The 27,967-nt window shown below is 44.9% G+C and overlaps 1 protein-coding gene across 1 annotated transcript in view; it reads left to right on the top strand.

Moving 5' to 3' along the window:
• The window catches only part of ST8SIA1 (ST8 alpha-N-acetyl-neuraminide alpha-2,8-sialyltransferase 1), a 102,236-nt gene extending 86,216 nt beyond the window's left edge, over positions 1 to 16,020 (top strand). Inside the window, exon 5 of the mRNA XM_064734138.1 lies at positions 183 to 16,020. Within this exon, the coding sequence (XP_064590208.1) occupies positions 183 to 657 (475 nt within the window). The 3' untranslated portion in view covers positions 658 to 16,020. The remainder of the gene's footprint in view (positions 1 to 182) is intronic.
• The last annotated feature ends 11,947 nt before the right edge of the window (positions 16,021 to 27,967 follow it).

Raw genomic sequence — 27,967 nt, 5'->3', positions numbered from 1 at the left:
TGCCTGTTTTCCACAGAGAGGCAGTGTCAGACAGCCAGGAGTTGGTCTGGACTTTGTTGGGCTCAGAAAAGGTGTGCATGTTTTGAATTGTAAATCTGGGTATGAGGAGCAGCCCTTCGGTGGCCTATCAGCCATCTGGGAAACCGTGTGTGACGTGCTGCTTTTGCCTTGTGCCGTTGCAGGTTCCAGAACCTGCTGTGGTCGCGGAAGGCCTTTGTGGACAGCGTGCGGGTGTACAACCACAGCTACATCTACATGCCAGCCTTCTCCATGCGCACGGGCACGGGGCCCTCGCTGCGCGTCTATTACACGCTGCAGGACTTCGGCGCCCGGCAGTCCGTGCTGTTCGCCAACCCCGCCTTCCTGCGCGACATCGGCCGCTTCTGGAAGGGCAAGGGCATCCACGCCAAGCGCCTCTCCACGGGGCTCTTCCTGGTCAGCGCCGCCCTGGGGCTCTGCGAGGACGTCACCATCTACGGCTTCTGGCCCTTCGCGGTGGACCTGCGCGGCGGCTCCCTCAGCCACCACTACTACGACAACGTGCTGCCCGACTCGGGCTTCCACGCCATGCCCGAGGAGTTCCTGCAGCTCTGGTTCCTGCACAAGAGCGGCGTGCTCCGCATGCAGCTGGAGCCTTGCGAGCAGCCCTCAGCCTGAGCCCGCTCCGGGACACGGGGAGTTTTTCATTTCCGTGCTCTGCCGCAGAGAGCTCTGGCTTATGGTGGTTGTTTCTAAAGGGGTCTGCGTGGACCGTGAAAATGCTCCTTGAAGGCCAAATGGAATATGTCCTTGTTGTTCAGTGCTTTGTGGAACTGGGAGAGGAGGAATGTATCTCTCCATCAAGTCCATTCAGCAGCGGTGGGAGGAACTGTCAGAAGCAGCACAGCTGAACTTGGCAGGGACGTTTTTAAGTGACAAGTGTACAAAGGGCATTAAGGCTCAGAGAGTCACCGGGCCGCTCATAAGCTTTTGCTGACAGTGCCAAATATGACTATCTCTTCCAAATTCCATTTCATTCCAGATCAGCATCCTGTAGGACTTTCCTTTTTCCTTGCTTTTCCCCTCTGTTTGGGGGGGTGTGTGTGTGTAGGACAGCATGTGTGTGTCATTGACTCCTTGTTTTCCTTTCCTTTTATTTTTGATGTGTTGCCCCCTCCCCCGAGGAAGGAAAAGGAAGGGCTTGAAAGCCCCAGGAGCTGAGCACCATCAGCTCCTCTGAAGACTCTGGGGAGAGTGAAGGTGCTGAGAATCTGGTTAGAATGTCCTAGGAATGCCTTGCTACTGGGGACAGACAGAGCTGTGTGTTGTAGGTGTTATCAGGATGGTTCAGGTCGCTGCATTACAGCTGAGCCAGTGCTGTGCTGTGGGCAAGAGCTGGTTAAGGCAAACTGCTCTGAAAGGAAGCCTGTTACAAAACCAGCTACAGGGAAGGGCAGCCTGGTTTCAGTGACCCGCTGCAAGATTTCTGCAGTGACTTTCATAGCAGGGATGGCTCCTGACCTGCTTTTCTCTCCAGCCTTAGGGATTAATTCTGTATTCTTTTGGACTCCAGATGTTCACGGACTGTTGAGGGTACTTGAGGGGTTCAGTGGAATGTAGAATGAGGTTCTTTGTGTGCTTACAGCAGGAAAATTGCAGAAATGAATGTGTCATTTAAAATTAGTCAAAGCTTTGAGAATCGTTTCTCTGCGTGTGACTTGCTCTTCTGCTTGGATTGTAACGTTAGCCTTAAAGACTTGTACTTCTCACACGAGATTGTCTCTGCTTGAGGAGGGTCTGGGAAATAAAACAGCCTTTGGGAGCACCGAGAAGCTGCACAGCCAGCAAGCAAAGGAGAAAAGAGAAGGGCATGCCTGCAGCAAGGCAGCCCTGCTGGCAGCGGTGAATCTGTCAGTGTGCACAGTGCCTGAAGGACTGTTTTATTTTGGGTTGTTACTTGGGCAGCAGATGGTCTCTCACTGTGGAAATGAGAAATCCTTTTGTTTGTTTGCTTTGGTTTAGCACTGGAGGACAAGAGGAGAATCCCAGCTCGGTCTACAGCACAATTTAGGCTGCAAGATGTTGCCACCATTAACTTGAAAAATCCAGATCAGTGTTCTCGTTCTTATTATCTTCTTACTGAAAATCTAGCCAAGGTGTTGGAACAACAGAACTGTCATCAACTTTCCACAGCAGCTTCCTGTGCTGTTCTAGCCCCAAAGATCCAGTATTTTGGGGGATGTCTCTTCTCAAGTGTTGATAAGGTCTCTCCTTGTAGACTACCAGCTGCAAGTTCTATAGATATAAATAATTTTTTTAAAAAGTAAAATCCATGGCTCCTTTTTAAATATGAATAGTTCAACACTCTGTGTAAGAAACTGGGGACAAAATAACAATGTTTTTCTTTTTTTTATTATTATGTTTCATAATAAAAAATGTCTTTTGGAATATGGATATTCCAAGCATAAAGTGGGCACTGTTTTGTAGGATTACAGGGCAATGCTAAAGGGTAATGTGGAGATTTTGGGGTGTTCTAGCTATTGCTCCGATAGAATCTGAATGTACCTCGTAGCCCATGATATCTTTGTCCATGCTTTCATTAAAAGTAGAGTCAGCACACCGATGGAACCTCACCTGATAATTCATTCTGTTTCATTAGTGCATTACCTGTGATGTGGGGACTTGGTGAGGAAGGATGTGAAAGTAAAATATTTTCCTTTCTGCTTGTTATGGCAGAATTTGACTGAGCTGCCTTTCTTGGAGACAAAGAGGTGCCTGTACGGTTTTTATTGGGTGCATCAGGTTTGCACTTTGGAGTGCTTTATAGATTCCATTATATGTGAAAACAACATTTGGAATATGATGTGCTACAAATGGCACATCAGCAGGGTGCCAGCGTTTCCTTGAGAGCAGGAGGGAGTGGGAGAGTGAGGGGGAGCTGCCTCTTGGCTGGTCATCTTGTGCTGTTTTACCAGTACTTAGGAATTCACTTCTGGACCTCTCCTACAGCTCTCCAGCCCCTTGGTGATTATTTGTTCTGTATGTTGGGGAAATAATTGCATGAGAAGAACAAGTGGTTTTGTAGGAAAACTCCTGAGTATTTCGTAATGTCTGGTTGTTCACGTTCAGCCGGTGCCCTGGGTATGTGGAGATGTTGTGTTCCCCACCTGAGTAGCACTGAACCTGAGGCCTTTGCTGGTGTCTGCAGTCCTGGTGTTTGCCAGGAGACAGCCACCAAGGAGGTGCCCAGGCTGTGTGTGATGTGCAGCTGATACTGGAGACATCTGTAGTTCTGCCTCTGGTCACATCTGCGTGCAGGGAGTGCAGTGGCACACACAGTACGAGGCGGCCACGCGTGGTGAGGAAGCCACGGCTTCAAGGGTGAGCCGTTCTCTGTAACTTCCAGGGAACTGGCAGAAATGCCCCTGGTGAGAGGCAGGATGTGGTTGAGCTTGTCAGTCCATGGAAACGCTGGCCAGCACTCAGCCTTTGCCCAGCAGGTGGAAGGGGAGGCAGGGCAGCACTGCAATTCCTCTGTGGCAGGAGCAAGGGGCTGTGAGCTGAGAGAATGCTGCAGTGAGGGCTCATCCACGGGGAGTGGGGGCTGCCTTTGGGGGTGTCCCACAGCAGGGCAGCCCTCGTGTAGGAACGCTGACATCAAATATGGCATTGCATGGAAGGGCCTGAGAATTCATCCGTCTTCAGGAGGGAGGTCATTGCTTGTGTTGCTGTGTTTTTAGTGAAGTCTTTTGAAATCTTACTGTTTGTTAGTGAAGTTCCCTCCTGCAGCGCCTCTATTTCCACTGCCAGTTCCTGAGTTTCCCTGATAGTGTGGCTAAAGCTGCACAAATCTGCCAGGTTGAAAGCCACTGCAGTTCATCTTCAATAAAATCTGGTTCAGGCTGGCCAAATGATTTGTTAATACTCATAGTTATTAATTTTATGATAGAGCTAACAAGGGACAGAAGTGCTGGAATATTGCTCTGCCTGCAGAGCAATCATTGTCCCATGTTTGTGAAGAGATTAAATTAAATACCTTTACAAGAAAGGCATGCACTGAAATCCCTCTTGATACAATCTTTTTGGGCCTGTATATGTTCTTGAGGAAATCAAGACCAATTTTTGAACTTGTGACAAAATCATGTGAAACTTTCCCTCCTTGTTGATTAGGAGGCCTCTTGGAGCTCTTTCTAGATCAGACAAGCAAAACAGAAACCAGCAAAGCAGAATCCTAGAGAAGGGAGTGGGAGGTGTGCCCATGAGAATAAAAACATCTCCAATTTTGGCACAGACTTTGTTACAGTGCTAAGGACTCTTGCTCATGAATGTGCTATTTTTATATTTTTTCTGGAATGAAGGTAACAAGTTTGGTGTGAGGCAGCTTCTAAAGTCAAAGGTCTAAGCCTCTGTTACAGATGAAGTTTTACAGAATATGGAAATATTGGCTGGTTTTTTGACTTGACTACTTTCATGTTTTTGTTATTTTCCTCAAAATTAATGTTGTTTTCTAGGCAGCTGAGTTAGCCCCTCTGTGAGAGCTGAAACTATGCAAAGTATCTGCTTTCTGAAATTTAGTGTCCTGAGATGTGTCAGTTATAGCAAACCACTCCTGGAAACAGCTTCATGAGCACTGACCTGGTATCCAGCTCACCCTGGCCTGTAATTAAGGTGCAAGGGAACATTTATTGAGGAGTGAGGAAATGCAGGAGGTGACAGCAATCTCAGCATTTGCTGCCTCTCTGACTCTCCTCCAGCCTAACAGATTAGTAAGCGTTGGAAGAGTCCAGGTTATAGGAAGGACAGGCTGTTTGTTCCTGCCCCTCCCATCAAATGCAGATGTAAAATGGATTAACCAGCTGCTGTCCTGAACCATGGCCTCCTTCAAAAGCTCACGTGGTGCAGTTTCCATTAGCTGACTCTTGCAGGTAAGCCAAACTCACCAGGCTTTGTCCAGGAATGGTTCATCTCCATGGTTGTTTGAGGAATGATCTGGTTGCAGTGACCTCCTCTTAGTGTGGATTTGTATTTCTGCCCCAAGCCATCATCCTGAAGGATCTCTCTTCCCTGCCCTTCCAGATGACCATTCCCTTTGGGGACTGAGGTGTGATTTTAAAAATCCTGCCATAAGGCAGCTAATGTGTTTTGTAGTTTGAACAAGCTTCTCTTTTAAACTGTTGACAAATCCACCAAGAGCTCCAAATAGCTCCAAATAGAAAATATGGCTTCAGCCAGGTGTTGGTAATTCCCTCACTGGAGAAGAGCAAGAGGATAGATGATAGAAGGATGTGGTTTTCAACTGTTGTAAAATAATACCTGTTACCTTGAATTCCCATATTTTATCTCTTGGAATCTATCATATGTCTGACATTTTTGTAGTTTCTGAACAGAACAATTAGTAAAAGATTTAAAGTTCTTTTTGTTAAATATTAACAGACTCGTTTCCCTGAGTGGAATGCCAAGACCCAACAGGAGGCTTAGCCTGTCCTCCCTGGCTAATATTTTTTGGCAGCAATGAGACCTTAAACAGCTACTTATTCCTCTCTGATTATTCATTTCCATCAGTTTTATTGCAGCAGGCTGGGCCCTGGTGTATTCAGCCTCTTCAGCTTAATGCTTGTGCTTTAGAATGAATTTCACTCTGCTTTTCAGCTACGGTGGGGGGAAGAAATGTGTTGCTAACTGGAAATGCTTGTTTTGGTGCAGCCAGGAGAGAGGCCCGGCCAGGTTCAGGCTGCTCTGGGCTCTCTGCACTGTGGCTGTGCAGGGCAGAGCAGGGCTGGGCTCTCCCCCTCTGGAAAAGGCTCCGGTTGTTCCTCCGGGGCTGTGCCCCTGCCTGGGCCCAGGGGCAGCAGTGGGAATCAGCGCCCCAGGCACCGTGAGCCCTGTCCTGGCCCACAGGCAGCAGGGCTGGCAGTGCTGGGAGCTCATCCTCATCCTCCGGAGCCCGGGCTGCTCCCAGCAGCACCCGAGATCCTGGCAAGGCTCAGGAAGGCCCATTAATTACTGCATCTTTAATGATTGGCTGTGTGCTCCCTCTGCTCTGGGGGCAGCTCTCTGCTCAGCTCAGTATTCATCCTGTCTGGGACCCTCCAGAGCAAGGGAACCTTTAGCACCCCGACCATGTGGAAATTACTGTGGGATTTCAGGCCTTCATCTTCCAAGTTAAACTCTTTTTTTCCCCCTTTTATGCTGGATTCAACTCCTGTGAGGGACTCCAGAGTGAGTTTATGAAAGCAGTGCCACTAGTACTTGTTCTCTGGGTTTATGAAGAAGATGGTGTTCAGTAAAACACTGGAGTACCTTTTGGACAGTTCCTTTTGATTTCTAATTGTATATTCAATGAATTGTTTCAGTCAGATGGGACCCATAGCAGAGATGAGTTGCATCATTTTCTGTTAATTGGAAGGAAACAATTACAGAACTGTATTACATTTCAAGCTGAATCTTACCAACAACTCAAGCAATCTTCCTTGGGCAGGAAGCTTTGCTATTAGGTGATTATCTTGATAGTAAATGAAAATTCTTCACTGAAAATAAAAGCATCATTTGGAGTACTGAGACACTAATTTGAGTCTCTACTCTGGTATCTCCAACAAAGATTTTGGTGTTCTGTAAAAGTGCCATAATCGCAACTTTTTTTTTCTTCTGTGCATGTGTTCTTATAGGAAATGCTTGAAATTTTTTTATAAGCCCTCTATGTGCTGAAAGCAAACACTCCTTCATCAGGAACAGGAGTTTCTTTTTGGGTACCCATGGTATGCAGAGTGAAAGTGCCAGGAGATGTCCAGATTGCAGGAAAATGCTGGTTTGGAATATTCTGGCAGGACTCCCTGGAGCACGAGAGTTGGCTGCTGCCTCCTGAGCTGTAGAGTTTGGGCAGATGACACAGGAAAAAAGCAAAGATATTTTAGCCATTTCAGCTCTGGCTGCTTGATGTGTCCCACTGTTGAGTGGTGTCTGTGCATTCTGTGGGGCCTTCAAGGGCTCTGATCCTACAGATCAGTCCTGCGTTGGCTGGTAAAGGCCTGGGCTTGGTGCTGAGAGCTCCAGGAGCATGGAAATGCCTGGGAATTGTCCTTTGGTGTGTTACGGTTTGGGCACTGCAGGGTCTGGCCTGTCACAGAACATGCACATGAAAACCATTGTATCTGGGTCCCCAAAGCCATCTAAACTGAATTACACCTGCATGACTGAGGTGCAGGTGCCTGCCTGAGGCTGCAGAGTGCCGACACCACGGTGCTGTCAGTTCTGTCAGTCACCACATCCCCGCTGCGGCAACGTTGGGCCAGGGCAGCTCTCTGAAACTGCCACGCCATAAGCATTTCCAATTATTGTTCCATGCACAGGCAGAAACAGCAGATTGAAAACGGAACACAAAGTCAGAGCTCTTACCCCTTTCAGAGGGCTGGGAGGACTCCCTAAATAATAGATAGGCACAGTTACATAAATATAAATAAAATAGCCTGAAGTTTATAGCTCAGATGCTGGTTAGTGTCTTGAATAATTACTTCCAAATCATTTAGAGGAAAAAAAAATTGCAGAAATTTTACATGTGAAAAATATCCCCCCCTTTTTTTTTTTCTCCTAAAATATACTAATAACTAAAGAAACCATGTTAAAAGACATGGGAATTTTCCCTGGTTTCCTTATTCTGCACTTCAGGCTTTGTATTCAAGTCCATATTTGTGCAAAGCTTCCAATTCTAGATTGTCCCATGTGGTGTTCATAGACTAAAAAAATATAATTTAAAAAAAAAAAAAAAAAAGAAACAACAAAAAAGTTACATTCCAAATGTAGTCAAAAAAAAAAAAAAAACCAACTAAAAAACTAAAAACAAAGAAGCAAGCCCAGGACAGGTTCAGCTCTTCTGAAAGCTCTGACTGTTTATGTGCTGTCATTTAGTAGTGGTGGCCAAAGAAGAAGGCAAAGGTCAGAAAGGAGATGAATGCACTAAAGGACACAATATTGCTGGTAAAGGGATGGAAGCAGAGGTTTAAATGCTTGGAACACAAAGTTGTTAATTGATGTTAAGTCTTTATTCTTTTGCTTCTCTTTCCCTCAGTTGTTGTACTGGGAAACTTGCCTTGTTCACAAGTTGCTTAAAATTTTCTCTGCACTGCACTGAACTTCCCTCTGGCCCTAAACCTAAAAGTTACCAGAGAGGCAAAAACCACTTCAGGTCTATCAATATTTGTATGCAGCATTTTACCTCTGGTTTATCAATATTTGTAAGCAGCATTTCACATCCTCCTAGTACTAATTACTCTATTAACTCATAGTTAAATGATACTACTTACCCCAGAGTTTGGAAATCGTTCTTCCTGTGGTGATTTCTGTGTTAGGGGAATGAAGATTACTTTTAGCTCAGGTGTTGTGAGAATTAACTCATGCTTGGGAATTAAAGTGAAAAAACCCCAGAAATGTTATTAAGCTTATCTGTTTTGAACAATGCAAACAGGCAAATGAACTACCCTCTTTATCTGAGTGAATTTATCCTTTTGAGTTAAAATCCTCTGCCTTTGTTAAGAAGTACAATAGGAACATTTTGTTCAGGGCACACCTGGATTGCAGGGAGGGAAAAGCTGTGCATTTATAAAGAGGAAAGGTTTTCTCCTCTCAGCCACACCCATCAATCTACAAACCAGATTCTCTGCTCTCTTTCCCTGCTCTGACTCAATCAAATCAATAGAATTGCCTGGATTTTAACTAGCGGACTGTTCTCAAACCTGAGGGAGTTCATCCTATGAAAATCTGAAATTATTTAAAGCACTGTCAGATTATGATACTTAGTCAAAGTATCATAATTGTGTAATCTGCCAATTCCTTTTTCCCCACACGTTTAGAGCTTGAGCAGTTTTTGCAGTTTGTTGGGTGCTTCTGTAAGGCAAATCTCTCACTGCATTTCAGCCTCCCGCCACACAAAGGCGGCCCAGGCTGAAATCCGCTCGTGCTCCGTGTCAGGTCCTTGTCTCGCAGAATGATCCACGAGCTGCTCCATTTGTCAAGGGCCTTGGCTGAGCCAAGGGAAAATGAAAAAAGGATTTTCAGCACTGGCAAGCTTCACCATTCGCTGGCTGTAGCTGTAACCTCAATTCATTATTCTTGATGGATCTGATGTCTGCCGGTGTTTCCTCTCATCAAATAATTTTGTTAGATTTTATTGATGGAATGGGATGATCTTTTCCCCCTGCTTTTTGACTGCAATTCTTCTTTTTTGATAGTGTTTGCAAGGAAGAAATATTTCTTTCTTCTCTCTTGTTTTCTAAAATGACAATTTGTATTTAAGGCATGATTCGAATCTCAAATGCTGGTTTTCTTTAAAAAATTGGTCTCACACTTTTTTTTCTGTCTTGGGCACAATATTTTATTTCATAACAGTACTTATGTTTTCAGTGATGAAATCTCAACAAATTATCTTCCTCTTTAAAAACGGAAAGATTTTCTGGCTTTCATAAACCCCAGTTCATGAAACTGTCAAGTGGTTTTGGGTTTTATCCTAAATAAATCATTTTGGCATCATTCCCGCTGTTATTAGAGACTAACAAGACTCTGCCTTGTCTAGTCTCCACTCCATATTGAACCAGAGCCCTGTATCATACAGCCAGCTATTAATTAAGGAATAACTACAGGTATAAGTAGTAGGAACAGTTCCTTTTATCCAGGCCCAGTTCCATAGCCATGAGGCCAGAATGTCAAAGATGTATTCAAAGTTCAATGGGCCTTTTGAAAGGTACCTGATGTAGAATATGAGTTTGCTTTCAAATTTCAACCAAATCCTGAATAATTCTTTCACCCTGATCTACATAAGAACAACAACCAGTGTTAATGATTTTGCAGCCAGTAGGAAATTTAGAGTCATTCTGTTTTGTAAAACTATACCAGACAAATCATGGACTTCTTGAGGGGCTAAAATTGCATCTGAAATTTGCTTTTCAGTATGTTCAATAACCCTTACTGTGATCAAATATTATGTTTGGAATTACAGCTCCATGGGCACAGGCCAACAGCCCAGTCTTCATCTGGGGGCAAAACTTACCAGTTTTCACATATTCAGTGCCACCCTGGCAGGTTGTTCTTATGAAGAGCTTTTGGATACATTTTGGACTAAAGCTGCATGCAAATTCTGGGACCAAATCTGCACTGTGGCTGCCAGCTGTGCATTGAGCATGCAGAGAAGAACCATTCAAATAACACAGTCCTGATTGGTACCAGTCCCTGTTTTCCAGTTGTTTCAGGAGAGAGGGCTCCTAACTTTGGAGCAGTGAATTCGGGGTTCCCTGCCAGCAGCCCTGGCTTGTGGGAGCAGTCAGGGCTTTGAAAGCTGCTCCCCACCTGGTGTGGAGGGTGCCTGTCCCAGCATTTCACAGAGCCAGCCTCCAGGCCGGAGCAGGGCACGAGGGCCAGTCCTGCTGGGCAGGGTGACGCCAGCAATCCCTGGACCCTCTGCAAAGTGGGACTCAAAGCCAACCCTAGCCCCAAATAACAAAAACACTTGGCGCCAATACAAGCATTCTTTATTTTAGTTTTATGTCTCATGGAAGTTACGAGGACTTGTAAACTTGTTTGTTTTTACACATAGCAGACACTTGGCTTTAACCTGTGTTAATGCTGTTTCCATCTGGCTATTTCTGAAAGCTCCAGCGAGAAGCAAGCAAACAAAGACACCAAGGAAATGAAAGGTGCCTTGCTGTGATGATTTCCTAGAGCGGTGCATTGCTCTGATAATGAACTGTGAAATGTAGCATGTGATGATGATGAATGTAAACACTTGCATGTCTTGTTATGTGAATGTTGTCTCCCTGAGATGGGTTGTTAGTATGAGCTCTGTAGTGTAAAAGTACTGGAAAGGGAAGGGAAGTGGAAAGAAGATAGTTGTAGTGGGTTTGGCAGTGAACCACATCCCCTTTTGACTGCTTTTCCTTCTCAGCTTTGCTAACATGGCCCTCACCGTTAGGATAATAATAAACGCACTGCTCTGTTCCTGAAGTTAAATCTGCCTCTTTCCAGCACTGGGAGGGACAATCTGTGTGTATTTCCAGCCCATCTGATCTGTTCCCAGGCGTGGGGCTGCACTGCCTGGATCACTCAGGCTCACTGGTGATGCCACAGCACGTGTTTGGTGCCCCCAGCCCACACCTGCATCCCCAGGCTGTGCCTGTGCCAGGAGATAACTCACTGGGCTTTGGTACAGTTTGCACTTATGGCCAGAAGCTGCAGTGCAAACTAAACTTCTGAGAATTGCCTTCCATTTCTGGTAGGCACAGCCACCTGAAAGGAACCTGGGGGAACTTGGCAAGGTTTTGTGCTCAAACGAACAGAAATGGGCCAGGCACAGGTGTTTCAAAATGGTTAATTTTGCATTTACCTCACAGAGGTATTTAGGAGAAGTGAATGATTTCCCAGGGCACCGATATGTGTTGGAGTTGCAGCCATCCTGAACATGTGCCCTGCCAGGGGAGCAGGGAATGTCACTGGGTTATCCCACTGGTGTTTGACCTTGGGAACAGGCTGTGCTACCTGAGGGCAGGGAGCCTCTGCCGGCTGCTCCCTGAGGTGCAGGGTGCTGTCACCTTCCCTGAGCTGCCCTCTGACATCCCAGCCCTGCTGCTCTGTGCTGGCTCTGCCTGTGGGAAGGGGCCGTGCTCGGGGAAGGGGGCTTGGATCCGTGGTGCCACCAGAACTGTAGCCGGTGCTGGCAAGGAGCTCGGTGTTGGGGTGGAACAAGCTGGTTTGGGGTCAGTCTGTGCCTCACAGACAGGGCAGCTGCCGTGCAGAGCCCTGGCAGGACAGACTCCAGGATTCTCCTGGCTCTTTAGGGACAGGGCACAGTTGCCATTTCTGCTCTCTCACACAGTATTCCCAACGGAGCCATGTGATGTGGGATGTCAGTGTTAGCTGTTAAATTCTAGTACTTTTATTTGCATTCCTTCTTCCCTTGCCCAGTTTATTGAAGAAATGTGATGGTAAGTGGTAGTTTGATGTCTTGAGGTGATTTTGAAGTAGATAAGCACGCCGTGATGCCCCTGAGATTGCATAATTCCATGGATTTGTTTTACCTGCAGTGCCCAGCATGTAATGTTTATGTCTCATTTCTGATGTGTGTAAGCTCTACAGGCTGGATATGGTGCCCAAATGAGAGGAGCACTTGGGTGAACATCTCAAATCATTGGTTTTTGGCATGCTCAGGGGCCGAGGTGCTTGTGTGGAGTGTGTTAAACATCCCAAAGTGTGGTGTTGTTCTGAGTCTCGTGAGTAGGGCTTCGATCTCATTCACTCTCCAATGTAGCAGATGTTTGCTGTCAGCCAACACCGTTCAAGGACTAAGGGAATCTCTTTCTTTGCCCTGCAATAATGTATTTTCTATGATTGTCAGTAGAATTTGTTCATTTCTCAAGTACTGTGCAGTGCTTCTTTGAAGAATGTCCCTTTTTCAGGTGGTTTCATGGTGACTGTACCCCAAAATGTCTAGATGTCTCTTAATTGCAAAAACCGCTTTGTTATTGAATGTATTATTTATTAACAGTATCTTGTCTTTTTCTAGTTGCATTTTGCAAAATGTGCCACAAGCATCTTCTGTGATTTTTTATAAGGAAAGTCTTATTTATAATGTTTGTGCAAGTGGATGGAAACAAATAATGATTTTATAGCAGCCCATGCCTTTTTTCATAGCTGCAGAGTCTTAATGATCACGATCAGAAGGGACAGGCTCATTGTTTCATTTAATTTTGATGAAATTTTTCAGAGTTAACTATTATGTTACTCATTATTTGAAATTCATTATCCTAACAAATAAATATCGCCATTTTAAGAAATGAAAAGAGTATTTGCAGGGCTTCTTTTTCTTCTGTGTTCCCTGCTCTCTAACCCCGGATGTCCCAACAAAGCAGGCAATTTCCTGTTGCTCTGTGCGTGTGAAACCTTCCCGCCTGAGCCCCCTCTAAAGGCAGCGAGGATGAGGGGGCGGGTGGCGCTGGCCACTGCAGCAGGGACAGCTGCAGCAGGGCTCCTGGGCTGCCAGGTGCCACCGAGCACACAGCTCTGCTGTCCTTTGCTGGAGGCATCATCCACAGCACAGCAGCTCTGGGCTAGGGGGCACACAGACACTCTCCTTCAGCTGTGATGGTTCCTTTTCAACAACCCGTGTTTCGAGATGAGTTGGAGCCCATTTAACTTCCAGTTTAATCAGCTGTGGGCAGATACAAATTGCTGAAGCCAGTCAAGGATGATATCCCAGTGATGATGTTTATGCTAGAAATCCTCAGGATATGCCTTAGCTTTCCTTGGCTCTGTCACACATGCATTTCCTTTCTCTAAATGCATGTTCCTACACAGTGAGGAGTAAATGAGTTATTAACAGTTATTCTCTATTAACAGTTCTTTATTTTTAATATACCATCTCTATCAAGGTGGCTCCCTAGATTAGTTCCTGGTGCAAGGAGAGTCCAATGTCAGTGAGGGCTCAGAGAATGAACTCCCTGCCTCTGCCAGCTCCTGCCAGGGGAGCTCCCCACGGTGGCAGCTCCTGTGCAGGATCTCTGTGGGTGCTTCCCTGTGGAGGCAGAATTGCCTTGGGATGCGGGAAACCCAGTCCCATACCCAAGTCCTTGAAGGAACACTGCACTTGGAGCTGGTGAATGCTACTTGAAAGTGATGTCTGCAGTTTTTATTCCTTCTGGACAGGAATCCTTCCTTAGTTACACCCCTGATCCCAGGTACTTTTGTGTAGCTGTGTGCCTCTTCTTCCTAACCCTTTAACCTTGTACACTGATATTCATTCCTTGTAGGAAAATAGGCTGGGAAAAGGCAAAATGCTGTCAGTACCAGGGCCTTAGGATTCCTTCTGTCTGGCTTTGACAGGAGACACTTGAATGTCATAGGGAAGGACAAGAGAAGCACATCCAGTGCAGAGAATTCTCCTGGGATCTCCCTTCAAATCCCCTTCCACCCACATTTCCAGCACACAGTGACATCCGCAGCGTGGACAGCCTGGTGTGGCTGGGACGTTTTGGCTTCCAAGGATCTGTTTCACTGATGTGCTTTCCAGTCCATCCCTGCATGGCATTTCAGCAGAAGGGCTGCACATCCTCCATGGTTTGATCCGGCTGGCTGGCAGAAAATACGCTCCGAAATGCCAAGGTCAGCTGGCAGAGAGAGCTGCAGTGGGGCTGGGTGAGTTCATGCAGACATCCCCACCTGGTGCAATTCTGCCTAGCCCTGTTGAAGGTTCTGTGCAGCCGATGCCTCAGGCACACCAGGATCTATAGCTGGCTGTGGCGTTTTGCTGGGCCTGTTGAGCCACGGTGAGGTTTCAGCCTCCATCAGCAGCACCTGCTGTCCTCCAGTGAACACAGAAATCTGTGTTACATGGGTAACACCTTCACGAAGATCTTCCAGAGAAGACCCGTGGAATTTGGGATAAAACCCTTAATTTGTGATCTTCTGCTGCAGATTTCCTCCTCACCCCCTCAAACTGATCAACCACTTTATGTCAACTGCTGTTTGTCGACAAGGACCAATTCTTTGCAGTCTCTCAAATATTCAGGTAAAATATTCTTAAGAAACTTGAGAAATTGTGGCAGGGAGAGCTGGAGACTGGAAAGAAACAAGCTGCCCTGCCCAGGAGTCCCTCCAGCGGGACACAGCTCCCAGGCCACTGTGACATTTTGTGTTGCCATCTGTGCTCAGAGAATATTCCCAGTGTGCCATAACCACGAGGTACTGTGCATTAATCAAACTGCTACTCCATAAAAGACCCTCCTGCCTTGTCCTGTCAGGGTAGTTCACCTTCCCACCATGGAGCGTGGCTTTTCTCCATCTGCCAACGCCGAGGCCCTGCATCTCCCCCAGACAGGACGCCCCGTTTATTACTGCTTTGATCAAAGCCACCCAGCACCTGGGGTTATGATCCCTCTGCTCTTCCCTGCACTCTTTTCTGCTCCTTCCTCTTCCTTTTTGAGATAAAAGGCTTGGAATTTCATGGAATTTCAATTACAAGGTTTCTTTTCACTGTTTTCAGTGGCTGTTAAATCAGGCCTTACTCATCTCCAGCTTTTAGCCTCTTCCCTGAGAACCTCAAGATCTGCAAATCTGGTGGGCTAAGCAGCTGAAATTAAAATTTAAAAGTAGAGCATTTTTGTATTTTCTTTAATTGTTCTATTTAATTTCTGTGTACACATATGTGTGTGTATATATGTACACTTTTGTATCCTGGGGTTTGGTGAGAAGGCTTCAGATATCTGAAGCAGACTTCTTACTAAAGAGGGATTTAAATGCAACCTCTTTGGATATATGGATATTTTTAAGACTGATTGTTGGGACTCAGCTACTTTCCATTAAAAGGTCTGCATGGGCCCCTTTTGTAAAGAACAAAAATTACTAATTTAATTATCTCAAAAGATAAAGGGAGGTGGAATCATTTGCTCTGGTCCACTCTGCTACAGACTCCTTTTACTTTGTAGGCATTTAACAGGGATAAGATTGTAATGTGGTTTAGACCCTGTTCTTGTATTTAAAAAATTTCATCCAGTTCTCAAAAAGATCACAGTAGTATTTTCAATATTTTTATTTCAGTTCATGCACTTTGTATTTTTCCTATATTACATACCCATAAATGAGAAAAAAAACAGGGTTTTTTAACCAGTACCAGCAATGCATAGATCCCACAAAATGGTTAAAAAATACAAGTACCTATACATGCTGCCAAAGAAAAAGGCAATATCGTGTAAATAAAAAAGAGATTCTAGATAATTTTCAGGTTGGATTTATGCATCAATTTCTTAGAGCTTTGTATTCACCCTTTAGGATTACAATTGGTGATACTTGCAGATCTACCCGTTGAAATTAATCTATATCCATGTTATTATGCAAAAATATTTCACAAGACATAGAGTATTTCCCAAAAAGGGGTTTTTTTTACTGTGTTATGCAGGCTTACTACCAAAAAACATTATAGATGATGAGGAAAAGCTATTCAGAATCCCTGCTATAAAAATTATCTGCCATGATACTAAAAATAAAATACAACTGTGTATGCTGAATTACCATCAGGCTCTGTGTGGTATTTAAATTTAAAAAGTATTCTAAGACAAAACAAAGTACTTGAAAATCAAGCTAGTGTGAGATTTTCCAGTAAGGAGTTGAAACTGAAAATATGCATGTGAGAGAGAAGACCAAGTTCAAATAGTTCAGTTGCATTCTCTCATAACAACCCTGTGCCATAATGGAGTGTTTTTATCTTAATGTGTTTTTCAGAGTCTCTTTCAGAAAAGCCTCCCAGAAATTGTTCCACTCAAGTTATTAAGATGAAGATTTGGTTTGAAGGCTTCAGCAGTTCAGAGAAGCAATGTAACAAACTTTCTAACCCATCCCTGTGGGTCAGGGGCTCTGCCTTCCTCACATTCCCATCTCCAACCCCTCAGTGCCACTGGGACACCCCTGGCAAATGCTGAGTGACACAGTCCCGCTGTGGTGGCACACCAGACTGGCTGGGGATGGCAAAGCGTGACAGAAACGCGACAACAAAAGGAAATTGCGAGTGCCACACCATGGTGGCCTTGGGTCCATTGAATGGCACCACACCTGGGGCTCAGAGTGCACGTGGGCTGTCCGCTGTGCTTCGGCTCCTGGAATTATCAGCTGCTGGGATGGATGATTGTGAGAGTTACCAGGTGTCCTCAGAGCTGTGTCTAACAGGGAAATGGCAAGGGCAGCCGTGTTTATGAGGGACAAGAGGGCTTGGGAGGGCAGCAAACCAGGTGTCACGTCAATAATGCAGCCCTGCCATGGCCAGGGAGCACGGGGTGTGCCCAGGAGGCTGAGACAGGGAATTCTGCCGTGCAATGAGTGATTGAATCGGTGTCTGCAATGCTGCATCTTGTGGGCACAGAGTTTGGGGTGATGGGGGTGAGGCTGTGCCCAATCATCCCCAACTGGCCCCAGCTGTGCCCAATCATCCCCAAACTGGCCCCAGCTGTGCCCGCAGGTGAGCAGCATTGAAGTGAACGAGCCATGGAGGGCCCAGGGGCACAGAGGGCACACAGGGGCACTGCAGCAGCAGCAGCAGGGCACAAGAGCCTGGGCTGAGGGACAGTACAGAGCTGCAGATGCTTGGAGCCTTCTTCAGTGTCAGTTGTACCTCTGCCATCCACATCTGATGCTGAGGTTGGGCCAAATGGCCTTTAAAGCTCCTTCCCACTGGAATGATGACTCTTCAAACTGTGATTCTCCAAACTGTGAGTACTTGCTTTGATCCCCCTGCCGTGCCAGCCTGGCAACAAGTTACAGGTGGGAGTGCTGCTGTTTGTTCCCAGGGCAGTTCACCAGCCCAGGGGCCTCCCTGCTGGCTTTTCCAGGCCCCAGTGTCCCGACTGACAGGGAGGAGGACAAGCAGGCAGCGAGGGTGAGCGTGTCCTCACCTGGGGGCACTGTGGGAACATGCCTGACAATGGGGACTGGAGCATCTCCCTGGTGTTTCTGTGGGACTTGGGCATGGAGGGTGAGGGCTGCTTTCCCTTTGCCTCCCAGCTCCCTTCCTGCTCCCACCTGCTCTGGCCAAGCCCTCTCAGAACTATCACCTTCCCCAATTGTTTGAGTACTCCGCATCTCTTCTTCTTTTCTTCCATTTCATCGCCTCCCTTTTGCTCCTTTCCCAGTCCCTGGAGTTCTGCTTCCCTTTGGGGCCCTGCAGTTTGTGGTGTTCCCTGCCCACTGCTCCACTCTGAGGGATCCTCCAAGCCCCAGATTGTCCCCACTCAGATCCCCAGAGGCATTGCTGACGCTGCTGCTCCACATCAAACACCTTGGACAGACTGAGGCAGATGCTGTAGGGAAAATTCCACAAAAGGAGCCTGGAGGAAGCAAATACTTTTTCATCTGTGCATATTTTGATGATCTGAACTCTAGAAAGCTCGTGACAACCACACTGAATATAAAATAGGTATAAATAACTATTTATTCAGTGTAAAAAGAAGAGATTCCTGTCTGGCAAGAAAAAAAAAAAAGAGTTCAAAAGAGGAAAAGGAGTACAGAAAACCAATACTACTGACAAAGTGCTTTTGAAGATGATGCCAACATCATCCTTCTGACAAATACTGGTATCCATCCATAGCTCAGATGGGTATTACCTGCTTCCTGCAATTCTGAGTTCACAGATCCCCATGGCTTAATTCTGCACACCCTGCTGGCACCAGGCAGGGCTCAGAACAGATGTACCCAGAGAATGGAAACAAATATTGTGCAAGCTCTTCCACAAATGCCTGGCACAGGCTGGCCGTGTTGAGGGGTTACTGACAGCAGCACAAACCTGTGGAGCTGGGTGGGATTGCTCATCTGAAATCTCTGGGCAGAAAAAGAAGCCTTGTAAATGAAAATTACTGTTGTTTGGTATCACAGGCAATGTCTGTGACCCGTCCAAGATCACCTGGTCCAGTGATCAGGTCCACCTGGTCGCTGCTGGTTATGGCCTTGTTGATGCAACTTAGCATCCTGCTGGCTTTTTTTGCCTGTTTTCCACCAGGGTTCATGTAAAATTGATAGTGAGATATATTAACTTAGTGGGTAAAGTTTGGGAAGGGATTTGTACTGCAGGGAATTGAGCCAGAGGGGGCGTAAATAGAAAAGAGTTCTCCAAGTCCAGGAACTAAAGCTGGTTGACTTTTTGGGTATTGGTGGTGGTGGTGTTGGGGTTTCTTGTTTGGTTGGTTTTGGTTTGGTTTTTTTGTTTTTGGTTTTCTTTGGTCTCAGCTGGCTGGTTTTGTGGATTATAGAATACTCTGTGTTTGGTTCAGGCTCAGCCTAGGGAATAGCTTGTTTTTCAGTTGCTGAATAACTGAGTAAGCAGTGATGGGCTTGCTTGGACAGGCCTCTGTCAATGCAGAGCCTTGTGTGGGCCCTGCATCAGCACTGCTCTGCCAGGAGGGAAACAATTCAGCCAAGATCTTTACATCCATATTTCCTTTCTGCTTTTTGTTTTCTTTTTATCCTTTTCTAAAAAACATCTTCTCAAACGTGCCTGCTATATGTGTATGTGCACACCTATTTTTCCTTAATAATGGACTAGTATAGGACTATGTTGGTGGAAATGTTCCTCACATGAAGGAATAGGTTCCACTTTTTCCAGTTTGATTACAGAGCAGGGCCTTTACTATTTCATAACTTGCCAGAAAATATTTTCTCTTCCCTTCTGCTTCTCATTAAGAAATAATTGTTGAAGTCTGTCTCAAGATATAATGTGATTACAAGGAATGTGTTCATGTTTTAATCCATTTTCAATAGTTCATAAGTCTTTTGCCATGCAATTAATGAAACAGAGTATGAACCAGACTTTTCTGCTTTCAGAGGGATGTGTAAGGGGAAAAGTTCAATTCTGTGTTAAAAAAACTTGTGGGCAGATGATGTGAATTTCAAAGGAAGAGTAGCAGGATTCCCAGAAAAATCACACAGGATTATTAAAAATGTAAGATGAGTTCAAGCTCAGTTCACTAAAAATCTCAAGGAGAGGGAACTAGAAACTCTATTTCAGTTTGACTTGAGAAGAGCAGAAATAAAACTGCCCAGAAATAATTATCGAAAAACCTTGCTAGTGGTATTCTGTTAAAGTTGTTGGGAATTCTCAACATCCCTACAAGACTTTACAGTTCCTATCAGACTCAGATCATTGTTCATGAAGGGTTAATATACATTCACCCATGCAATATACAGGTGAATATATATTCACCTATAATCTTCCTCGGGAAGCCATGATCACAAAAACTGGCTTTGAGCTGTGATAAAGAGCAGGCTAAGGGTAAGGCTAAATAGGCTGAAGCCATTGATGAAAAGAAGAGATGGAGTACAATGATTTATTTTTAATATGAGCATCTACAGGGTTCCAGAGAGGCCCACTGTGTGCACTCACTCCTGTTCTGAAGCCATCTGAGCTCACAGAAAGGTCCCTGGATGTGCCTGTGCCTCCCTGTTGGCTGAAGAAAGCTCTCCTTGCACTCCTTTCCCTCCCCACAGTATCTGAAAGGGGACCTACGATCATCGCGCCCTTGCTCCCTCACCACATTTAAATGTCAGTTCATCAAGACTGCAGAATGTCTGTAACACTTTAACAACTCCTAGATTGTTCTTCTCAGTCTTCTGCTTTTTCACTTTCTTGGAATGTGGGCTGCAAAGCAACTTGTAGTATTCCCAAAGCATTTGTACCAGTATTAATGCAGAATTAATAGAGGAGGGAAAATCACTGCTGGCATTTTATCCTGACAGAAGGCTAGAATTTAATTACATCAATTCAGGAAGAAGGGGTTTTTTTTCCTTCTTCATGGGGTTTATAGTTTTTTTTAAATATGGTGATAGCCTAATATTCTTAGAGATTGCATATGTCAAATCAGCTGTAATGGGTATGTTTGGAGTGCAGCATTGTTCCACAGATTAAGCCTAGACTTAAACGTTCATCAAGGTACTAAGCAAAAATACAGATCATTGCTCTGGGCAGGTTTATTTTTCAATTTAAATTTAGATTTGTGAAGCCACAGTGGTTTCACATTCCAAAGCAGCACAAGCAGTTCTGTATGCTTTCAGCAGCTGTTGGACATTCTGCCCCAGATTTTCTATGCTTAGACACACAGAGTCAAGGTATATTTGTATCATCAGTGATGAAACAAAAAGACACATTTTGACTTAGTTCATTGATTGTCCCATGGGGAACACTTGGCTATTACCTTTTGGCTAATCAGGCTCTATTCAATGTTCTCTCTTTTCCATGCAGTGGGAACCTTCACGGGAAACCCATCATTTATGGAGCAATTAGTCAGCTGGGGAAGGCTGACTAGAAGGAAAATTAAAAAGCAGGGAACTTTTTCAGCTGTCAAACCATTGACAGCAATTGTATAAATGGGAAAATTACAATTCTTTTGGTAATTCATATTAGTTTGGCCTGGAGCAATGCAGATGTTTTGCTGTTGTGCAAAGCAAACACAAAAAAGATGAGAACAGGCACAAATTAATTGTCTTTTCAAGTGGAAAACATTCTTGGGAAACATTTCAAACATTTAACTAAAACCACTCAACAAACTTGCAATTCCCCATGCTGGTGCTATTCCCACTGCATATATACTAGTTCTAATAAAATGTTGTTTTTCCAAATCGGAAAATGCTTGTGAAAGCTCTCCTTTATGGAGAGAGTAGCATCAGCATTTGATGAATTCCCATATCATGGGAAACGTACAGGACTGAAGGAAAATAGACCTGTTGGTTCAGAGGATTTCAGCTTGGCTGATTCAGGAGACAACCTCCAGCCAATCTGTCTCTGTTTTGATGGACAAATATAAATTCATCAGCGATTAACCACTCATGATTTTGCTATTACAAACAAAACTGACGGTCTGGGGATTGGGGGAAATTACAGGTGACTGCCAGAAGTGTTCACATCTCTGGTAGCTGAATATTTTGGGCAGATGAAATGCACACCTGCTGCAGTGCTCTAAGACACAGGTATGCCAGAGAGGGCTGGCACAGATCATGAGGAATCCAGGATGCTTCAGTGGTAAATAGCAGGGGACCCGAGCCAGGGGAAGGAAATATCATCTGCTCACATTGTTTTCAGTTTAAAAATTAGGAAAAACCCCTATCTATGACCACTTCCCCACTGCTTTTTCTCCTTTCTCTGCATGGTGAGATCTTGCAGCTCCTCTTTAGTGCTTCCCTCCAAAAAGCTTGTGAAGGAATTCCCTCACACACACCGTCCCCTTCAGAGACACATTTGGTGCTCTTTGGTATCACTTTTCCTGAGTTTTTGTGCTCCTAAAATACAATTTCAGCCCAATAGTGCTTCTTCCTATTAATGTTACTCAGCTTGTATGGAGCCCTTCGCTCCTGGGGACGGCAGAATCCCTGCCTGCCCATGGGAAGCAGTGAATTAATTCCTTGTTTTGCTTTGTTTCTGTGCACAGCTTTTGCTTAACCCGTTAAACTGCCTTTATCTCAGCCCACAGGTTCTCTCACCTTTGCTCCTCCAACTCTCTCCCTGACCCCGCTGATGGGGGAATGAGCACGCAGCTCTGTGGGGTGTAGCTGCCACCTGGCATGAAACCTAAACCATGACACAAGAGCTGAGGTAATTTCCTCTTTCTTTAGCAACTGGGAATTTACTGCTATAAAAATGTGACTGATGGGTTTTTTCGCCCCTCATCTCCTGTTCCTGTCTATGTGGACCTCATTTAGAGTCCCAGCAAGCTTTTCTGGTGGAATACCTCATTGTTCATTTGCCACAGCTGAAACCAAGCCACGGTAGGACCGGTGTGCCAAATTAATTTTTCCTGGGAGACCTGGTGCATTTTCAGTGCTGCTGGGGCTGCCTGGTGCCCAAAAGAGAAGAAGCAGGTGAGGTGACATGTGATGAAGGACAGATGAAATAGCAGTAGGTGGGATCCATGTGCTGCTGATGTGTCCTTGGAGTAAAGGCAGAGCCACTGTGGGATATGGGATTAGCAAGCAAAAATAACCCCCTGCATAGACACTGTGCCACCCTTGTGATCAGCGTGTTCCTCTGCGAGAACTGGCTTTTGCTAAAATAGAAATCATGATTCAATTACTCTGACACCAAAATATGAGTTGTCTCCTAAACCAAATTAAAGCAAGGGAAGAGAGGTATCTAATTATTAAGCATATAAATCTTGCTTTCAACAGCCCAGATCTGCCTCACAGTGCATTACAGGCTCTAAGCTGTAGGTCTAATTTAGTGATAGAACAAACTACTTAAAAAGAAAAAAAATTACAGAACAGATGAATCATTCTCACTGCAGGAAAGTATATTTAATGTTACGGTGAAATTATTGCTTTGTTGTAATTTTAATTATTTTGATTTAACTTTAAAAAAAGAATCTTCCTTGTTACATTATGAAAGTTGAAGCAATAGGTATTTGAGCTGATACGAGCCAGCAACCTCTTCAAATGGTGGTGGGAGCTCAGGCAAAAAGAAGAATGGGAGTTATTTAAAGAAAAACACTTAACAGTGTAACCTGCTAGGAAAGCATTAATTTATTCCATACTGGAAGCATGCTGGAGGTGTCCCTTTCCATAAGCATGCTTGTTTAGGCATTGCTCTCTGGGGTTTATATACATTATAATATTTAAATAATTCCGCAAATCACGGCCAAAGTCCATTCCTCTTGGTATGTAATCAGTACTTAAACCCTGAATTTTATTTTTTTTTTGGTCCTTTATGTTTTCATGGTGCAAGGTTGTCATCTGCCTTTCACTGTTCAGAACTGCAGCATTTGTTTTGGAGTTTTGGGGTGTTGTGTATATCAGGAAAATCTACAAACACCAGAGGTTTATGCTCAAAAAGGAGACAGAGGAGTCCTGCAACTTTATTTGAATAAAGGGGGAGTCCATGGGGCATTTCCCCTGGGGTCTCTCAGATTTTTAGGGGCCACAGCCTCCTTTACATCCCAATTTCCTGGCCGCATTTCCCTCTCTTTCCCCACTGGCTGAGATACTTGAGAGGTTGAGACTTCTTGAATGCCTAATACCTAAGATCCCTTGTAATGTACAACCACCCTTTTTTCTTTTTCTTTGTGTCCCTGCTTTTTTTCTCTAAACCCAGAGATTTAGCTCGGTCTTGAGTGTGTAAGTCTGTGTCTGTTAGGGGAATTCCTATGAAATTTATGGTTTCCCCCATTGTTTCTTTTGTGTTTCATTGTTTCTTTGCCATGTCTAGCTCTTCCTCCATCAGGCCCACAGTTTGTTGCTCAAGACACCTCCTTCTCATTCTTTTCATTCCACTAATTGTCTGAACAGTAACTAAAACAAAGCTACCAAAGTCAGTTACATGGCAAAACAAAACTACAGACTGAAAGTTACGAAGTTTAAGCAAAATCAGGCGAGTAAAGCTAAGTTACAAAATGAAAGTTACAAAGTATAGGCCAACTACAAAAATAACTAAAAACAAACTACCACACCAGGCAAAAATAAAGCATTGTGTGTTTTACCCGTTGCAGGAGATTTCTCCTTCAGGCAAGCCCACAGGCAGCAGCTGGCCGCAGCTCCGGCACGCTCTGCGGAGCTCGTGAGGGCCCTGCGGAGGCCGTGAGGGCTCGGGCGCCATGTTGGGAGAAGCGGCCTGTGGGCAGGAAGGCCAGCGATGGCAGCCCTGCGGCTCGGGACAGCCAAAGGGCCGGGAAACGGGCAGAAAACGAGCAGAAAAGAGCCAGCCTGCAGTGCAGGAGCTGCAGGGATCCAAGTCCCAGCTTAGCACCCAGGGAGCAGCCGTGGCCAGCAGGGCTCCGGCGCAGGCCGGCCTGCGGGCACCCGCACTCTGGGCTTCCACACCCTGGGGAACGAATAGGTGAGTGAGGGCAGGCCGGGGCACAGCGCCCAAAATGTGCCACAGGGAAACAGGAGCTCAGGCCAAGCTTTCACCTTTCGCAATATGCCCCAAGCCACTGAAAACCTGGACAGCGAGGCTTTGAAAAATGCCCGTACTGAAGCAGGGCTGCTCCCCTCTCCCGGCCCCACACAGATCCAGTCCCTGGCCCTAGAGATATAGCAACCATTCTGGGGCACAAAGCAAAGAAACATATAATAGCTTACTCCCAGACAACCCACTATAAGGTTTATTAAGGGGGTTTTTTTCCCTATTGTCATTTTCTTTTTATTCATCATTTACTATATTAAGTTAAATTAATTTCTGTCCTGTTTCTTTGTGATATCCAAATCACAAAGACATTTTTCTAAACCCCCTTCTGTCTAAGCTGTGCAACACAAGGCAGTGCAGAGATTACAGCGTCACTTGTGAATGATTATGGTCACACCACTATGACAATTTTCCAGAACTAAGTGCTTGAGTCACTTGTCTAATTAGTTCAGACAGAGCACCACAGTAAGGTGATTATTGCCAGTGCCTCTGGACCCACATACACTGGAATCAGGCTTGCAAAGTGCTATCAGAATCACCCATCATCCCCCAAATACCTGAAAAACTGGAGAGAGCTTTAACACCTATGAAGTGACTTTGAGGCTTGAAAATCTGCACTGTACTGGGAGATTTAGAAATTCCTTTGGTGCAGCTCATGGGAGGGAAAGCATGAAACATCACAGTCTGAAACAGAAATATTTTTCTTTAGGTAAAATTATGTCAAAATTAGGGTTGAGGTAGAGGTAAGAGGGAGCCAATGGGAGAAGCGACTTGTCTGGGTCAGCCTTCAGCTGATAACAATATAGGCCAGAGGAACTGTGCTTTTGCAGTGCTTCTTTTCCCCCTCTGTCTATAAAAAGAGCCTGTCTCAGGAATAGGTATCTAGAACCAAGAGGCAGAAATCCTGCTCACAAGATATACTTTAAAACGATGTGGGTCAATCGGAAATGCAACGATTTGTGAAAGGGAAGGGAATGGCTATTTACGCCACTTGCCATCCTTAGATCAAGATTGGGTAATTTTTAAAAAATTTTCTCAACCTGAGCCTGGAATGGGAATATTAGATAGGGTGTCTTGGATGGTGATACACAGATGGGACTGTTGCAGTAACAAAAACCAGTGTCCAAAAGGGATGAGGCAAATGCAGAGTAATTCAAAGTCCTGACAAGTCCCCGTATTGTAGCTCTGTGTTTCTGCTATTCCAGAACTTCATGCTGAGAGTCTGATACCCTTGACTTTGCAATTAAGAGGTAATGTGGATAACCAGAAGTTTGGAGCACATTGCACATCATCTCTGGATAGGACACAACCCAAATTCAGCCACCTGGAAACTGCCTGACAGGTGAGGAGCCAAACCCTCCCCTTCAGCAGAGATTAGAAATTGTGCCAATTTGGCAATGAACCAAGTATACCGTGATTTTAAAATGTAAGTGGTGCTAGCAAAGCCAGAAAAAAGGCCATAAGTTTAAAATATTGTTTTATCTCCAGTAAGCACTAAGTATTCCTTCCTTGCATACAGTTTAATCAAATATTATGAAAATAAATTATAAGTCACTAGAGACATACCAATAAAAATGTGTCAGGTGCTAACTCCTAACCAAATGATGAACTTAGTGTCTTTCTTTCAGAAATGCTGCCTTGGTGCTGTTGCCACCAAGAGGCTGCAGCAGAGAAGAGCAGTAATTCCTACATTAGAGTAATGTGTAAATCAGGGCTGGGCTTCAGAATCCATACACTAGGATTTTCCACATCTTCCAAACACAAGACTGGTGCAAAGGGAATTCTAAATGTCACAATTACACACCAGGTGCAGCTATTATTTCATTCAGTGAGAAAACAAAACTGAAATGTCAACGTGTTTGCATGCAGGCTTCCACCTTGTCCTTTCAGGAATGCCAGGAGGAAGACAAATAGGAGAGCTGCTCAGCAGATTCTTGTGGCAACAGCAACTAAGTACCAGTTACTTGCTTCTGCAAGGCTGATCTGGTGGGGTGAGGTGAGAAAAATTAAAAAAAAAAAAAAAATGAAAACCAAGAAAAAGTAAGGACAGTTTAATAGCTGGACAAAAGAAAATATAATAGATTAAAGAAAAGGAGAGAGAAAGGAATAAAACCTAAGAGAGGAATAAGCACCACTCCCCATCACTGAGCGATGCCCGGCCCATTCTTGAGCAGCTCATGGCCAACTTCTCCAAGCTTAGCTGCTGCTATGGAATATCCCTTTTGGCCACTTTGGTTCACCTGTCCCAGTTTGTGTACACCTGCTCACTGACAGACCATGGGAAACCAGGAAATCCTTGACTTAGGGTAAGCACTACCTAGCAACAACCACAACATCAGTGTGTTACCAGTGTTGTTCCCATTCCAAATCCAAACCTCAGCACTGCCCCAGCTCCTGGGAAGAAAGCTCCCTCCATCCCAGCTGAAACCAGGCCAGAGATCCCTCTGTAACAGCAGGGCATGCTGCAGGCTCCCAAGATACTTATTGGAGGTTGGTGAGCTCGACTACAAACTCTGCACTTTGAGCTATTTTAAGGGCCATACTGAGCAGCCTTATTTTACCTTCTGGGCATCCATTCTCCAGCATTGCTCAGAATCTTGTTTAAATCCCTACAAAATAAATGTCATCTGCTAGAACCCTTTAGTTCAATGATGAGCCAAAAGGATTAAACACATTGATACAAAACTAGACTTTGGACAAAAATGTTGCTCAGAGTTGTCAGAGCAATCAATGTTTCTCTAAACCTTCCTTTTTCTCAAGCATTTGCTAACAGGGAATGCTGGAGCAGCCTTGAGAAGAGGAGCTTTGGGGTGACCTAATTGTGGCCTTCCAGCACCTGAAGATATCCCACAGAATAAATAGAGACTGTTTACAAGAGCCTGGAGTGACAGGGCAAGGGAGAATGGCTTCCAGCTGACAGAAGGTAGGTTTAGATTGGATTTTGGGATGAAATTCTTCCCTGTGAGGCTGCCCAGAGCAGCTGTGGCTGCCCCATCCCTGGAAGTGCTCAGGCCAGGCTGCATGGGACTCTGAGCAGCCTGGTCTAGTGGAATGAGGTGATCTTTAAGGTCCTTTCTAACCCAAACCATGCCATGGTTCTTAAGTCTGTGGATTTCTTTCATACCTATCTCATCTATGCAAAATTGTGCAGGTTGTTTTTCAATGGGCATTCCCCACAACTCTCCACTCAACACTTCACATCATGTTTGGAAAACAGCGTTTGAGCTCAGGTGTAGCATTTGGACAACATGGATTCTCCCTGTGGATCAATCAGAAAGCTAAAGAGGATGTGGAATTTATTGGAGAGAAAGGAATTTTGTAATGCCTTTCCAAGTTATAAATCCAACAGGGACAAAGCTTTTTTTCAGTCACTTTTGAAGGAGTCTCAGACTTTACGGCCCCCATGTCTTTGTATTAGGAACAGTTTGGAACCTGTGACTGTTCTCTTGGATTTGTGAGGAGAACAAGGAGGCTGGGATTTTGCTGGATCTCAGTTGCACAAGTCACAAATATGTATTTGGTGGTGTTGTCAACGATTATCTGTCCAGCTTGTGGACTGCTTTATTAACATGCAGTGTGAGACTAGTGGAT

Source organism: Zonotrichia leucophrys, chromosome 1A (assembly GCF_028769735.1).
Source record: "Zonotrichia leucophrys gambelii isolate GWCS_2022_RI chromosome 1A, RI_Zleu_2.0, whole genome shotgun sequence".
Taxonomy (NCBI): Eukaryota; Metazoa; Chordata; class Aves; order Passeriformes; family Passerellidae; genus Zonotrichia; species Zonotrichia leucophrys.
Note: the sequence above shows the minus strand (reverse complement) of the source record. Positions and strands in the feature narration are given on the sequence as shown.